General features: G+C 40.9%; 2 protein-coding genes across 3 annotated transcripts in view; one reads left to right on the top strand and one right to left on the bottom strand.

The window, feature by feature from the left end:
• The window catches only part of LOC140741835 (peroxisomal acyl-coenzyme A oxidase 2-like), a 57269-nt gene extending 53424 nt beyond the window's left edge, over positions 1-3845 (top strand). The window contains exons 13-14 of the mRNA XM_073072281.1: positions 2287-2419; positions 3482-3845. Coding sequence (XP_072928382.1) covers positions 2287-2419; positions 3482-3544 — 196 coding nt within the window. The 3' untranslated portion in view covers positions 3545-3845. The remainder of the gene's footprint in view (positions 1-2286; positions 2420-3481) is intronic.
• Positions 3831-7235, bottom strand: kctd6a (potassium channel tetramerization domain containing 6a). Of its 2 annotated transcripts, none has more exons than XM_073072282.1 (2): positions 7081-7235; positions 3831-5919 (listed from the first exon to the last, which is right to left on the bottom strand). In XM_073072282.1, the coding sequence occupies exons 1-2, from the start codon at positions 7105-7107 to the stop codon at positions 5233-5235; spliced, it is 714 nt and encodes a 237-aa protein (XP_072928383.1). In that variant the 5' UTR covers positions 7108-7235; the 3' UTR covers positions 3831-5232. The 2 variants fall into 2 exon arrangements, with proteins under 2 accessions (XP_072928383.1, XP_072928384.1); XM_073072283.1 differs by lacking the exon at positions 7081-7235 and adding an exon at positions 6879-7052.
• Positions 7236-16173: the final 8938 nt, after the last annotated feature.

Here is a 16173-nt window from a genome sequence, read left to right as displayed (position 1 = left end):
CTGGGGAGCATCATCTCTAGCACCCGGACAATCAGTACCGGTGCCCCCCCCCCCCCCCCCAGGGATGTGTGCTCTCCCCACTGCTCTTCTCCCTTTACACTAATGACTGCACCTCACAGGATCCATCTATTAAACTCCTGAAGTTTGCAGACGACACAACTGTCATTGGCCTTATCCGAGATGGTGAAGAATCTGCATACAGATGGGAGGTGGAACAGCTGGCCCTCTGGTGTGGTCAGAACAATCTGGAGCTAAATACACTCAAGACTGTGAAGATGACAGTGGACTTCGGGAGGAGCCCCCCAATACTCCCCCATACTCAACAGTATTGTGTCTGCTGTGGAGACCTTCAGATTTCTGGGTGTCATAATCTCCCAGGACCTGAAGTGGACACCCATCGCGGACATTCTTATCAAAAAGGCTCAGCAGAGGTTGTATTTCCTACGTCAACTCAGGAAGTACAGCCTGCCTCAGGAGCTGCCGATTCAATTCTATTCAGGAATAATCCAGTCTGTTCTCTGTTTGTCCATGGTTTGGATCAGCTACCAAACAAGACAAGAATAGACTCCAAAGAACCGTCAGGGCTGCGGAAAGGATTATTGGTGTGAAGCTGCCCTCGATCCAGGACTTACATGCATCTAGAGTCAAGAAGCGAGCAAGCAGCATTATTGTAGTCCCATCACACCCTGAACATCACCTGTTCCAACTCCTTCCTTCTGGTAGGTGCTTTAGATCACTGTCTGCCAGGACAAATGGGTACAAGAACAGTTTCTTTCCGTATGCCATCAGTCTTATGAACACTTGATTTTTAGTCTATTATAAATCAAGTCCACCTGTACATTCAATGAGGTGGACCTCATTGTATATAGTTTATGATTATTTGCACTATTGTTTGCTTTTAATTCTGTACAGAGAGAGCTCAGGGACACCGTCATCAAATTCCCTGTATGTGTCCTCATACTTGGCGATAATAAAGGATTCTGATTCTGATTCTGGTCATGCACTTCGGTGGAAGAAATAAACAGGCAGAATATTATTTAGATGGGGAGAGAATTCAAAATGCAGAGATGCAAAGGGACTTGGGAGTTCTTGTGCAGGACACCCTAAAGGTTAACCTCCAGGTTGAGTCAGTGATGAAGAAGTTGAATACAAAGTTGGCATTCATTTCTGGAGGTATAGAATATAAGAGCAGGGATGTGATGTTGAGGCTCTATAAGGCACTTATGAGACCACACTTGGGAGTTTTGTGTGCAGTTTTGGGCTTACTTTAGAAAGGATACACTGACATTGGAGAGAGTTCAGGGAAGTTTCACAAGAATGATTCCAGGAACGAAAAGGTTACCATATGAGAAACGTCTGGCAGCTCTGGAGTTCAGGAGAATGAGGGGGGATCTCATAGAAACATTCCGAATGAACAGGACTGAACAGATTAGATATGGCAAAGTTATTTCCCATTGTAGGGAGTCTAGGACAAGAGGACACGACTTCAGGATTGAAGGACATCCATTTAGAACAGAGATGTGGAGAAATTACTTGAGTCGGGGGTGGTAAATCTGTGGAATTTGTTGCCACGAGCAGCTGCGGAAGCCAATTCATTGGGTATATTTAAGGCAGAGATAGATAGGTTTTTGATTAGCCAGGGCATCAAAGGGTATGAGGAGAAGGCAGGAGAGTGGGGATGACTGGAAGAATTGGATCAGCCCATGAATGAATGGCAGAGCAGACTCAACGGGCCGAATGGTCTACTTCTGCTCCTATATCTTAAGGTCTTATGTGGCAGATAATGTATCTCCTGGAGGCTGCTCTGCTGGTTTTTTAAGTTTAGCAGATAGTCCATATTTCAGTGGTGTGTAAGTATCTTCTTTGTTGATAACCTCACTATTGTGAGAAATATCATTTGACTTGTCATCTTTCTGAATACTAAGTTTCATTGAAGAATTTGAATACAACCACCTGTTTTTAATCAATTATGTGTGATTGATTGAGACATTGCAGAATCTAGCCTTTTGATATGCCATATTGGCAGCAACATCATAAGCAGCCAGTGGTCCAAACCCCAAACTCCCACAAAGCGCTCTGCCCATTTTTTTTACCTCAAAAGCTACATATTGATGAAGTTTTGGACAAAGTCCAAAAATTGCCTTCTGTCTCAATATTTGCTTTTGTTTAGCAATGCTCCAGTAAATCTCCTTGGTATGTTTTGTTACCTTGAATTGCCATCTATGTTGCTACATTTTTTGAGTCTTAGTAAAAGTTGTTAATAATATGTTAATGTTATGGTTTTAGGAAAGATGCTGTCTCAATAGTGGATGCATTTGATTACCCTGACCAACAACTGAATTCTGCCATTGGTAGTTACGATGGTCATGCTTATCAACGCCTCTTTGAATGGGCTCAGAAAGCCCCATCAAACACAAAGGTATTATCAGACTTGTTGTTTTATGGCCATTGTTCATTGGATGGTCCCACTTGGAGGATAGGGTTTCTGCATCAATTGTGGCAAAATCATTGTCTGATAAGAGTTACTGCAAAAAGAGGAATCTGCACCCCTTCCTCTTCTCATTCCTTCTGGATCTGTATACTTTCTAACATGCAATTCTGCATTGATATTAATAATCACCTTGTTGTTTGTGAACACTTCATTAACATATACAAGCATAGTTTCAAATTTCATAAGTAGCGATAAAAGCAGTAAATTTCACTTGTTTTACTTTGTTTATATTATGAAAAAGATCAAAAGATGTACTGAGCCCAGCCCTTATTGAAATAATGCATATTAAATCAAATGTATTATTTAATTGTATTAATCCTTTTCAAGAAGTAAATATTGGGGTCAAACACTGAGTGAAGCTTGGGAGCTCAACCTTTCACAAGGTGAACTTTTTAGTACTAAATTTCCTATTCCAAATTTTTGACTTTTGTGTTATTGCACTTTGTACAACTGAGGTGCAGTAACTTGCAGTCAAGCAATTCATTGCTTTGCTAAACCTAGTTTGTAGTTGGATAACTTTTCAAATTTTGAATTATCAATCTGCATTATCCTTCATGAGTTTACCACCTTTGCAAAGCTTGCCTCAGGTTAAAAATATTGGTCAGTGGTATAATCCATGTACTGAGATAGGAATTTCACAGACAAGCAACATAGCTAGATTTTGCAAAATGTTTCCACTAGTTGAAGAATATCAGACAATGGAAGATAGTACAAGATCAGGGATTAGATCTTGGTGGAACAGTACAATATGGTCATCAATTTCTCCTGGATCTCAGGTTGTTAATGACGTTTTCTTAGGGATAACATTCTTGTTAATCCCTGTGAAAGGTCAGTGTATTGAGCTGCACAGGTTAATGCTTTTATAAATGCTGGAAATGTTTGTTACTCAAATTCATAAGGGTTGTAATGTTAATCTGGCAGGATTTCAGCCATGATAATTAACTGTTGATTAAAGCAATCATAATTTTACTGTTATTTTTGTTTCTACAGGTGAATCTTGCATATGAGAAATACCTGAAGCCTCACTTTCAGGCAGCACAGGCCAAGTTGTAATGCATTTATTTGAATTTGTACTTCATGTACATTTTACCTATTAACTTTTAACAGCATAGATATTAGATACAAGTTATTCATTTTAAATATTAACAGGCATAGTAGTGTATTGACTGAAATTTAATTCAATTGACAATTTCCAGGATGCTTAAGTAAAATAAAATGAGAATTGGATTGTTTTCAATAAATTGCTTAAAAACTACATATTTCTTAAAATTATGCCTTTGTTTAAAACATTCAGATGTTTCAGCTGTTGTAGTCTTTTCAAAAATGAATCAATAAAACAATGCTTTAAACAGTTTATTTCAAAAATCATTAGATGTCAAATGTTTACATTGATCCTCTTTCCCCTGTAATTACACAGATTTGAAAGGTCTACAAGTGTTAAATTTAGAATATTAATATTCAAATTTCACTCGGCAAAATTCTGACAGGTTGAATATTCAAATAGATCGAAAAACACATCTATCTTTTCTGGGAAGCTGGTTGCTGTTGCATGAAATCACCATAAGACCAAGACAAACAAGATCAAACATTAATAATTTTAAATCCTACACAGCCAATTACACTTCGCAATATTATTAAATTTCTGACATTCACCAAGAGTTAAGTGAAAATTCTGTTTGCCAGCTGTACAAAGTTCAACACAGGTTTGATAGATTATGGCAAAGTTTCCCAACCTCTTTATGCTGTGGAGCCCTACCATTAACCGAGGCAGCCATGGACCCCAGGATTATGCTATGAATGGGATTTCATTCAGTTCTAAATAATCTAATGAAATTAGTTTGTAGTCTGGGATGGATCTGATTATGTATATTAGTAACACTACATGTACACAACTATCATGGAAGTTTAGAAGTAGATGGTATTTAAATTGGCACTGAAGATGGTATGGATGCAAAACAAAGATGACATATTTCCTGTAGCCTAAAGACATGTTTATATTTAAATTTAACTACAAATTATCAAGTGATTCATGCAAAGGCTCAAGATTCATATAGTAGTGTATGAGCAATACTGATTAGAACTACTATGTTCATCCAAAATCCTCGTCTTCCCACTGAAATCACTATGTGATACACGAACTTGCTGGAACATTTAAAGGCTCAACCTTTTGCTTAAAACCAACTTCCAAATGCCTGTAGAAATGAATGCACATCTGCAAGTTGAAGAATTTTGCAAAGAACATTATAAACGATGAAGCATCATCAGTGCAATCACACATTTGAAAATCTAAACCACAGAAATGTGTTCACATGCACTGAAAAGAGCCACAAGAACATTGATGGCAGTCATCTGCACCCATATAGACTACCTCAAAACATTTTGGACTTGCAGATCCAAACTCTTTATTTATAAAATAGCAAAGAACCATACTTTATTAACTATTTATTTCATAAGTACACAAGGAGCACCAACAGAAAAGTATATCAATATTAGGAAACAAGTGGTTTAAAATGTTAATCAAAATTTCATGTTGAAGGAATATACATCTTACACTCCCTCATTTGAGCAGAATTTGACACTCCCTCATTTGAACAGAGTTTGATTACAGTATGCATAAGAATATGGATCTGTACAAAATATTACTGAGCTGCAGAACATGGTTACCTGTATATTCAAATAAATTTATGTACAGTGATCCAATGCTGTCATGGTGTAGCTAGCATTTGGTACTGTGAAGATGCTCATTCATCGGTTTTCCGGGCTAGTCTGCAGAAAGTCCAGTTGTGTTCCACAGTGTTCTCATTTGCTCTCTCACTCATATGATGTACCCTCGTCATTCTAATAGTAAAGCCCTGTTTTGCAATGTATTCCATCAAATGAACACGAAGAGACACCTCCTGGTGATAATCACAGGGTCCAAATGTGAAGGACACCTGAAAATCTCTGGTATCCATCATGTGTTTATTCCATTTTGTGAAATAGTTTGAGATACCCTCCAGGAGAGCATGCACTTTTGTTGTGATTGTCAATTGTGTTATTATAACTGCTACTGGATTAGAATATTTGGAAAGTTTGCGTGTGCTAGACAGTTCCACGACCTCCTCAAAGGTATCTAATGAATAAAGCGGCTTAGGGTCATTCAGACAATGAATTAAAGGTTCTATCTGATAGAAATCAGCCTCTTTTCTAAGGAGATCAATTTCTTTAAAGCCATGAGGTAATGTCAGATCTGCTGTCCTCAGAAAGTTCAAGATGTATCTGAAGAGAGGTCCATCTCTATCAATGAAATAATTTCCTTGGGAGTCTTTGGCAGTGGGGAAATCTCCCCTGAACATTACACCCAACATGGAGTCCGGGTACCTCGTTAGTGTGGAAATTGATGTTGAATACAGATGTCCTCCAACATTAAGAGTTACTGGGTCACCCATCTGAAAAAAGAAAAACAACAAAACTAGAACATGATAGAGTCAGAATTATTTGAACTTAGAAGGGAAAATCTCAGACAAATAAGTACATATACCGGTAATAGCAATCTAGCTGGTTTCAGTTCTCCATAGAGCCTCTTTCCCTACTATCCAGTTCCCCTTTGAACACTAGTGTCTGTACAAACACTACAAAAGCCATGGTGGTACATTACAGACTATAATGATCCACTGTAAAAATATTTTACCCAGTTAGTGATTCCATATTTTTGCTGAATTATGCAAAATATATTTCACTTTGTGCAAATTTCATCCACAATTCATTGTGTTATTATACAAATCTCTTCACACAAAAAACTAGTATTAAAGACCTAACCATAGAGTGCATAACATTCAAACATTTACTCCAGCTCTAACAGTAGTACAGAATTTGGAAAAAATAAAGTTTGTTTTTTCCCCTTTGCCGTGATTAAATACCACTTAAGCAGTATTTCACATCGACAGGCTCATCTGACATCAGACTTATGTGCACATTAACGCCTACAATGCAATGCTGTATATTTGCTTAACAGGCAGAGACTGAATCCAAAAAAAAAGTGTAATAAAGAGTACGAAAAGAAAACACATTCTGGTAACTAAACTAAATCATGTGGTCCATTTCTTTCATTGATTTGATCAAAGTACCTTAAAAGGGACGGGAAAAATACCAAATAGACCCAAAAGCTACATTAATACTAGCATACAAAGTAAAACAAAATTCATTTTACGTCGAACAAAATAGAAACTAACCTCCTTGCGTCTCATGGTAGAATTGATACGCGTGTTACCGAGTTAAATAAGATGTAGAACAAAATTAATCTTACATTAACCAGAACAGAAACTTTGCTACGATACATCGCTAATTGCATGTAGCTGAGACAAATAAAAGCAACAAATGGTTTACAATCTCTGCTCTCTCCAGATACCTTGACGTTAGCAGAGAGACTGGGGTATCCGCAGCGTGCCTGGCCGCTCAGACCCACAGCCACGCGGGTCAGCGATCACTGCCAGGGGCAGCTCGACCGTCCAGCCGGCCGCCACGCAGCAGCTCCGCCTGAAGCCCCAGCGCCGCCCGCGGGCTCGCTGCGGCCCGGGGCGTAGCTTCAATCCTTCCACAACCACACTCACCATCTGGCCCCAGTCCCCATTATCCATCTGGCCGCGAAGCTTTCAATCCGCAGCCCCCGGAGAAGCTGATCGGTCCCTCGGCAGAAGCGGCACCAACCACCGCTCCGCACTGCCGTCGTCGCCTTTTGAGTCTGCCTGGAACAGCAGGCAGGCAGGCAACTGAGCATGCGCTCCAGGCAGCACCGGCCAAATCATTAACAACAGCTGTGACCATTTGAACTGTGTGCCGCCATCATTCATAAAGGCAAAAAAAAAATTATCCTAGGGTGGGAAGTGTTCCACAGAGTATGATTTAATGAAAAGTCATTGACGAGAAACCTTAGCCGTGTTTCTCTCTTCGCAGACCCTGCTGGTCTGCTGTGTACGCCTCGCATGAAATTTCAGCAACCAACAAAATAGACAAATATAAGTTTAAACACAAGAGATTCTACAGACATTGGAAATATTGAACAACACACACAAAATGCTTTGGAGGAACTCAGCAATTCAAGCAGCATCTCGTCTGGTACACATGTATTTAAAAGCTGAAATCAGAGATGGTGAGAGTGACTGCCCTCTGATCAAGAAGGGTATTGAGGAGCCTTGGTAAAATGATGAATCAGTTGGGGAATTAATTCTCTGATGAGCGGAATCATGCCCGAGACGAAGGAGGATCTTTTATCAGGTTAAACAGGTTAGTTTCAAGACACCACTGCACAAGAGAACCCATGGCAGGTGAGAGGAGGTGGAGATGGGAGATAAGGGAGCAGTGTTTGGAGAGAGTAATCAGCTGAATTCAGCACACACCGGAATTGAAATTAGGAGCAGCTATAGACAACTGTTCTCCTCTGGCCTCCTCATCCATTTAATAAGATCATGGCTGATCTGATTGTAACCTCAATTCTACACTTGAAACCATCCATAGCAACCTTTCAGCCCTTAGCATATTATTATGAAAATATACTTGAACATACCCGAATCAAAAGCCATGGATGAACCAGGAGGTTCGTAGGCCACTGAGGGCTAGATCTGTGGCATTCAAGTCAGGCAACCTAGGACTATACAAGAAAACAGGCACAACTTATAGAGGGTTATCGCAAGAGCAAAGGAACAAATCTGAACAAGGTTGTGGGGGGAATCGGATGCGTGTCAGCTCTGGCCATTTCTTCCTACAAAGCAAAACCTAATATCATGAATGGCTGTGATGCTTCACTCACAGATTAGCTCAATGCCTTTTATAGACATATGAAAGGGAGAATAAAACTACAGCAATAATGACCCCTGCAGCAGCCGGTGACCCTGTGGTCTCCGTCTCGGAGTCCAATGTCAGATTGACTTTCAGGCAGGTGAATCCTCACAAACTGACATGCGCTGATGGAGTACCTGGTAGGGCTCTGAAAACCTGTGCCAACCAACTAGCGGGAGTGTTCAAAGACATTTTCAATCTCGCATTGCTACAGTTGGAAGTTCCCACCTGCTTCAAAAGGGCTACAATCGTATCAGTGCCCAAGATGAGCAGTATGAGCTGCCTTAATGACTGTCGTCCGGTAACACTTACATCAACGATGTAAGGCTAGAATTTACTCCTGTCTCAGCAAGGGCATGGACCCACTGCAATTTGCCTATCGCCACAATAGGTCTACAGTGGATGCGATCTCATTGTCTCTTTATGCGGCCTTGGACCACACAGACAATAGCATTACCTACATCAGGCTACACGAGTGAATCTGCGGATGCTGGAAATAAATAAAAACACAAAATGCTGGCAGAACTCAGCAGGCCAGACAGCATCATTGGGAGGAGGTAGTGACGACGTTTTGGGCCAAAACCTGATGAAGGGTTTCAGCCCGAAACGTCGTCACTACCTCCTCCCATAGATGCTGTCTGGCCTGCTGAGTTCTGCCAGCATTTTGTGTTTTTACTTACCTACATCAGGCTGCTGTTTGTTGACTACAGCTCAGTGCTTAGCACGATCATTCCTACAATTGTGATCAAAAAGTTCTGAAACCCAGACCTCGCTACCTCACTCTGCAAATCCATTCTTGACTTCCTGACCTGAAGACCACAATCTGTGTGGATTGGAAATAACACCTCCACCTCGCTGACGATCAACATTGGCGCACCTCAGGGGTGTGTGCTTAGCCAACTGCTCTACTCTCTCTTTACCCATGACTGTGGCTAGGCACAGCCCAAATGGCGTCTATAAATTTCCTGGGAACATAACTATTGGTGGCAGAATCTGAGATGCTGACGAGAAGGACTACATGCTAGTTGAGTGATGTCGCAGCTACAACCTTGCACTCAACATCAGTAAAACCAAAGAATTGATAGGGCAAGACAAAGGAACACGCACCTGTCCTCATAGAGGGATCAGAAGTGGAAGGAGTGAACAATTTCAAGTTCCTGGGTGTCAATATCTCCGAGGATCTATCATGGGCCCGACATATTGATGCAGCTACAAAGCAGGCACAACAGTGGCTATATTTCATCAGGAGTTTGAGTTCTGGTTTGTCACCAAATTTCTACAGATGTCCCATGGAGAGCATTCTAACTGGCTGCATCACCATCTGGTATGGGGGGGGGAGGGGCTGGCTACCTCACAGGACCAGTATAAGCTGCAAAGAGTTGTAAACTTAGTCAGCTCCATCATGAGCACTAACCACCATAGCATGCAGGACATCTTCAAGGGGCGATGCCTCGAAGTAGCGGCATCCATCATTAAGGACCCCTATCACCCAGGATGTGCTCTGTTCTCATTGCTACCATCAGGAAGGACGTACAGGAGCCTGAAGGCACTCACTTGCCATCCAATTTCTGAAGGGACATTGAACCTATGAACACCACCTCACTACTATTTTAAAAGTTTTGCATTACTTTAACTATTTAATATATACTGTTATTTTATGTAATGCATTGCATTGTACTGCTGCCGCAAAGACAGCAAATTTCATGACACATGCTGTTGATATTAAACATGATTCTGATTCTGAAGAAAGCATCTACTTCTGCCTTAAAAACATTAAGACTTCACTTCTACCGTCTTTTGCATAAATGTATTCCAAAGACCAATAACTTCCTGGGGGAAAAGAGACTGGCAATGCCTTATTTTATTTTTAAACAGAAACTCCCCCCACCCCCCATCTTAGCATCATTTTCTCTACATCCCCTGATATTTCAATCAGATTCCCTCTCATTCTTCTAAATGACAGCCACTGCATACCAAATCTATCCAACCTTTTCTCATAAGACCACCATTCATTCCAGGTATGGTGTATCTTCTCTAAATTGCTTCCAATGATATCCAACATTTACATCCTTTGTTCAATAAGGAGACCAATATTGCGCACAGTACTCCTGATACAATCCCGCCAGTGCCTCATATAACGGAAGCACATCGCCTTAACTTTGTATTCAATTTCCCCTGTGGCACATGATAACATTCCAATAACTTTCCTTAAAGTTTGCTGCTCAAGCATATTACTCTTTTGCAAATCATGCGCGAAGATGGCCAGACATCTGCAAGTCAGAGGTCAGCAAACCCACCAATTGGAAGATGTTTCTTTATTCTTAAAAAATTGACATTTTTCCACTTTGTAGATCTTTGACAGATTTAGAATCTCTCACATTTCTTATCTATATCTCTTTGTAGCTTTCTTCTGTCCCCTTCACAACTTAATCCCTTCAGCAAAATCAGTAACTGTAGTCTCAGTGCTTTCACCCAAGTCATTTCTATCACTTGTAAAAGGTTGAAGCTCCACTATTGGTTCTTGCTAGATAATGATACATTTATGGCTACTCTTGATTTCTTGTTAGCCAGCCAATCTTCTTGCCAGCGGAACTGCCTACCCCATGGGCTTATATTTAAACCTTTGACAGTGTCACCTTATCAAATTCCTTTGGAAAAATTGAAGTAAAATTGCTCTCAGTGTACACACCGCACATCCCCAAATAGCTCCAAGAAACTGGTCAAGCCTAATGTTTCTTTGACAAAACCATGTTAACTTTGTCCAGAGGCGATGGTAAACAAACGCAGATTAATGATAGGTGGTCACAGTTAAATACAAATGATTTAAACTAGAATCAGAATATCACTGACATTCATTGTGATATGTATTGTTTTGCAGCAGCAGTACAGTGTAATACATAACAAATTAATGTAAATTGCAATAAGAAATACAAAAAATAAATTGGCAGTGCAAATAGAGAGCAAAGAGTGGGGTGGAGCTCATGGGTTCAAGGTCCGTTCAGAAATCTAATGACTGTGGGGAAGAAGCTGTTTCTAAAACATTGAGTGTGTCTTCAGGCTCCTGTAGTCCTCCCTGATTGTAGCAACAATCAACAACAGTAGCAAGACTAGCATACTGGTGACTAATTTATTTTTTCTCCTAACTTTGCCTGACTTCTTTTTAAAGAATCATGGAGTCAGAGAGATATAGAACAGTAAAAAGGACACCAAATATGCACCAAACTTGTACCCTCCATTTTCACTGATTCACAAAGTTATAGTTATACACTCCTTTATATATACTCCTTTCCTCCATGTATACCCAAGACTGTATCGACACCCACAGCTCCAATCTGCTAATTAATTTTGCCGACAACACTACATTCATTGGCCTTATCTCAAACAATAATGAGGTGGCCTACAGAGAAGAGGTCATCTCTCCGACACAGTGGTGTCAAGAAAACAACCTCTCCCTCAATGTCGCATAAACAAAGGAGCTAGTTGTGGTCTACAGGAGGAATGGAGACAGACTAACCCCTATTGACATCAATGGATCTGGGGTTGAGAGGGTAAACAGCTTTAAGTTCTTCAGCATCCACATCACCAAGGACATCACGTGGTCTGTACACGCCAGCTGTGTGGTGAAAAAGGCACAACAACGCCTCTTTCACCTCAGACGGTTGAGGAAGTTTGGTATGGGCCCCGAAATCCTAAAAACTTTCTACAGGGGCACAACTGAGAGCATCCTGACTGGCTGCATCACTGCCTGGTATGGGAACTGTACTTCCCTCAATCGCAGGACTCTGCAGAGAGTGGTGTGAACAGCCCAGTATATTTGTAGTTGTGAACTACCCACAATTCAGGATATTTACAAGGACAGGTGTGTAAAAAGGGCCCATAGGATCACTGGGGACCCAAGCCATCCCATCCGCAATCTATTCCAGCTGCTATCATCCGGGAAGCGGTACCTCAGCCTAAAAGCCAGGATCAACAGGCTCCGGGACAGCTTCTTCCACCAGGCTATCAGGCTGATGAACTCATGCTGATTTGAGTGTATTTCTATGTTACATTGATTATTCTATTTATTATAAATTATTAGAAATTACTATGATTGCACATTTAGATAGAGATGTAACGTAAAGATTTTTACTCCTCATGTATGTGAAGGATGTAAGAAATAGTCAATTCAATTTAATTCAATTGTCCCTGTGACTAAGCTAATCCAATCTGCTTGTGATTGGCCATAACTCTCGAAACCAGTGCATCCCTAAGTGGGTGATATTGCCTCCCTGGGGGTGGTGAGAGTTTCTAAGGGGGCAAAAAGATAAAGAGGGTGTGTGGGGTGCTCAGTAGAAAGGGGGCAGCTGAGGAAATACAGGCTTAATTTAAGAAGTCAATTACTTTTTATAAGCAATTGATCCTCAGTGCCTCAAAATTGACAATAATGATCACATAATCACCTCATCTCTTGCTAACCCACTGTTCTCTTTGATTTTACTCAAAGTGCATTATAATTGTTGAAAAACAGCTTCTGAAATCTGGGCTGAAGAAACAGTGTTATGTCAGTGCATTATTGCCATTTACTACCGAGATACAATGTTGGCTCATACGATTCCCATACTCTGATCATGCAGTGATACTTTTCCTGTGAATTAGGTTATGGTCTTCAATGGAGTAAAGTTCAGAATCTGCCCTTTCGAATGGTCTTGGCCATACTTCTCTAGCCCAACGCCCAACCAAGGTAACGCTGCCCCACTCTATGTACCTTCAGATGGAGAGTCGGGTTTTGCCTGAGCTATGATGGTGCCCTTTTTATTCATTGCAGGGCTTGAGTTTGGATTTAAATCATAGGTGATTGACCATGGTCACTAATCTATAACAAAATTAGCAGAAGCAGACCAAACAAAAAAGAAGTGTAAATGGTGTAGTGTGGAGTATCTGAAATACAGCTTTATACTGGCACCAAGCAGCCAATGTGTCTGTTGTTTGAAGAAGATTTTTTTTCCAAATGTGGCAATGAACTACTTTTACATAACCACAAGAGATTCTTCACATGTGGCCCCTTCCTTTCCAGTCCTGAAGAAGGTCGTCGATCTGAAATGTCGACTGTTTGTTCCATTCCATCGAGGCTGTGCGACCTGCTGAGTTACGGCAGACGGCAGTGGTGCATGTGCGTGTATGTGCGCGCTACCATTCCCATTAGATCTGACAGAATAACTTCTAACGTTGTCCCTCTGACACACGTTAAGCTATCGGACCACCTTCTTTTTCTGATTTTTAATGGCCGTTGGCAGTCCAAGTTAAAGGTGTATTACTGCCTCCAACTGGACTGGAGTATGGTGTAGACTCGAGTTGGGAAATAAAAATACCCTTACTAGTTCTTTATCAAATGAAAACTAAATTACCCCAAAAAGCCCTACAGATTTTAAGTAGTGTACAGTTCTGGTCACCGAATTATAGGAAAGATGTCAACAAATTAGAGAGAGTACAGAGGAGATTTACTAGAATGTTACCTGGGTATCAGCACCTAAGTTACAGAGAAAGGTTGAACAAGTTAGGTCTTTATTCTTTGGAGTGTAGAAGGTTGAGGGGGGACTTGATAGAGGTATTTAAAATTATGAGAGGGATAGATAGAATTGATGTGGATAGGCTTTTTTCATTGAGAGTAGGGGAGATTCAAACAAGAGGACATGAGTTGAGAGTTAAAGGGCAAAAGTTTAGGGGTAACATGAGGGGGAACTTCTTTACTCAGAGAGTGGTAGCTGAGTGGAAACTAACCTCGGACTTCAACTGCTGCACAGAGTCTTGCCATGTTCAGAAGTTTTCTGATGACTCTGCCATAGTTGGATGTATCAGCAAGGGAGATGAGGCTGAGTACAGGGCTACAGTGGGAAACTGTCACATGGTGCGAGCAGAATCATCTGCCGCTTAATGTGAAAAAGACTAAGGAGCTGGTGGTGGACCTGAGGAAGACTAAGGCACCGGTGACCCCTGTTTCTATCCAAGGGGTCAGTGTGGACAGGGTGGAGGATTACAAATACCTGGGGATACGAATTGACAATAAACTGGACTGGTCAAAGAACACTGAGGCTGTCTACAAGAAGGGTCAGAGCCATCTCTACTTCCTGAGGAGACTGAGGTCCTTTAACATCTGCCGGATGATGCTGAGGATGTTCTACGAGTCTGTGGTAGCCAGTGCTATTATGTTTGCTGTTGTGTGCTGGGGCAGCAGGCTGAGGGTAGCAGACACCAACAGAATCAACAAACTCATTCGTAAGGCCAGTGATGTTGTGGCCATCTTGGACAATGTCTCCCATCCACTCCATCATGTACTGGTTAGGCACAGGAGTACATTCAGCCAGAGACTCATTCCACCGAGATGCTACACCGAGCATCATAGGAAGTCATTCCTACCTGTGGCCATCAAACTTTACAACTCCTCCCTCAGAGGGTCAGACACCCTGAGCCAATAGGCTGGTCCTGGACTTATTTCCATTTGTCATAATTTTCTTCTTCTTCTTCTTCTTCTTCTTCTTATTATTATTATTATTATTATATTATATTAATATTTATGGTTTTATATTGCTATATTTCTACACTATTCTTGGTTGGTGCAACTGTAAGGAAACCCAATTGCCCTCGGGATCAATAAAGTATGTCTGTCTGTCTGGAACGAGCTTCCAGTAGAAGTGGTAGAGGCAGGTTCGATTTTGTCATTTAAAAAAAAATTGGATAGGTATATGACCAGGAAAGGAATGGAGGGTTATGGTCTGAGTGCAGGTAGGTGGGACTAGGTGTTTGGCACGGATTAGAAGGGCCGAGATGGCCTGTTTCCGTGCTGTAATTGTTATATGGTTATATAGTGAGAGACAATATTGTGAATTAAAGTCACACCCGCAACTTAAAGTTTTTAATTGAAAACTATCAACCCCGAAGATTGTAACGAAGCCTGAATTTGATTTCTTTCACACTGTAATAGCATATGTTCAACTGTTGCATAATGATGACAAAACCTACACAACCCAGAATGACGGTTTTCCAACAAGATATAAGGAAAATCTAAGAATAGTATGCCCAATTCTAAGTCGAGTCAATATAATCCTTCCCTTCTTGTTTGACTCCCTTCTCCCATAAACTCAACAGTTTTATGTATTCTTTAAGCTGTCTCCCCTCATGCCCGTTATTCCACAAGTCCTGCCATAATCCCTTAATTCCTCACCCTACCAACCCTTTAGCTTCTGATTTGCTAAATGGGAAGGACTCTATCGACAGTTGGATTTTAATGTCTTTTTCGGCAAAACAACCAACCCCCCCCCCCCAATTCCCCTCAACACCTCTCTGTGCAGGGATCCATAAAAAGACCACATGTGAGCCAATACTTTGAATATGATATAAAGTTTGAAGGGCTCCCACCGTAAATCTGACCTGCTGCTGGAAGGACCTGTTTTAAGGCTCATCAAAACCTAAAATGAATCAGAACAACTTTTCAAGGACAAATTTCCTCCACGCACTGTAAGCCCAAAATGATGAGAACCAATTCTGCAGAATATATTGATAAATGATAGATAGATAGATAGATAGATAGATAGATAGATAGATAGATAGATAGATACTTTATTCATCCCCATGGGGAAATTCAACATTTTTTCCAATGTCCCATACACTTATTGTAGCAGAACTAATTACATACAATACTTAACTCAGTTAAAATATGATATGCATCTAAAATCACCCTCTCAAAAAGCATTAATAATAGCTTTTAAAAAGTTCTTAAGTAGTTTACTTAAATACATTGAGTCCTAACCCCGGCACTTTAACATATCTTACTCCTGGCGGTTGAATTGTAAAGCCGAATGGCATTGGGGAGTATTGACCTCTTCATCCTGTCT

Source organism: Hemitrygon akajei, chromosome 19 (assembly GCF_048418815.1).
Source record: "Hemitrygon akajei chromosome 19, sHemAka1.3, whole genome shotgun sequence".
Taxonomy (NCBI): domain Eukaryota; kingdom Metazoa; phylum Chordata; class Chondrichthyes; order Myliobatiformes; family Dasyatidae; genus Hemitrygon; species Hemitrygon akajei.
This window is presented reverse-complemented; position numbering and strand designations above follow the sequence as displayed.

Excerpts from the sequence above, each read along its gene's own strand:
- kctd6a (XM_073072282.1), bottom strand. The coding sequence starts at position 7,107 with ATGGATAATGGGGACTGGGGCCAGATG. Across the intron at positions 5,920-7,080 it reads ATGGGGACTGGGGCCAGATG|ATGGGTGACCCAGTAACTCT; the intron begins GTGAGTGTGGTT and ends TTCTTTTTTCAG.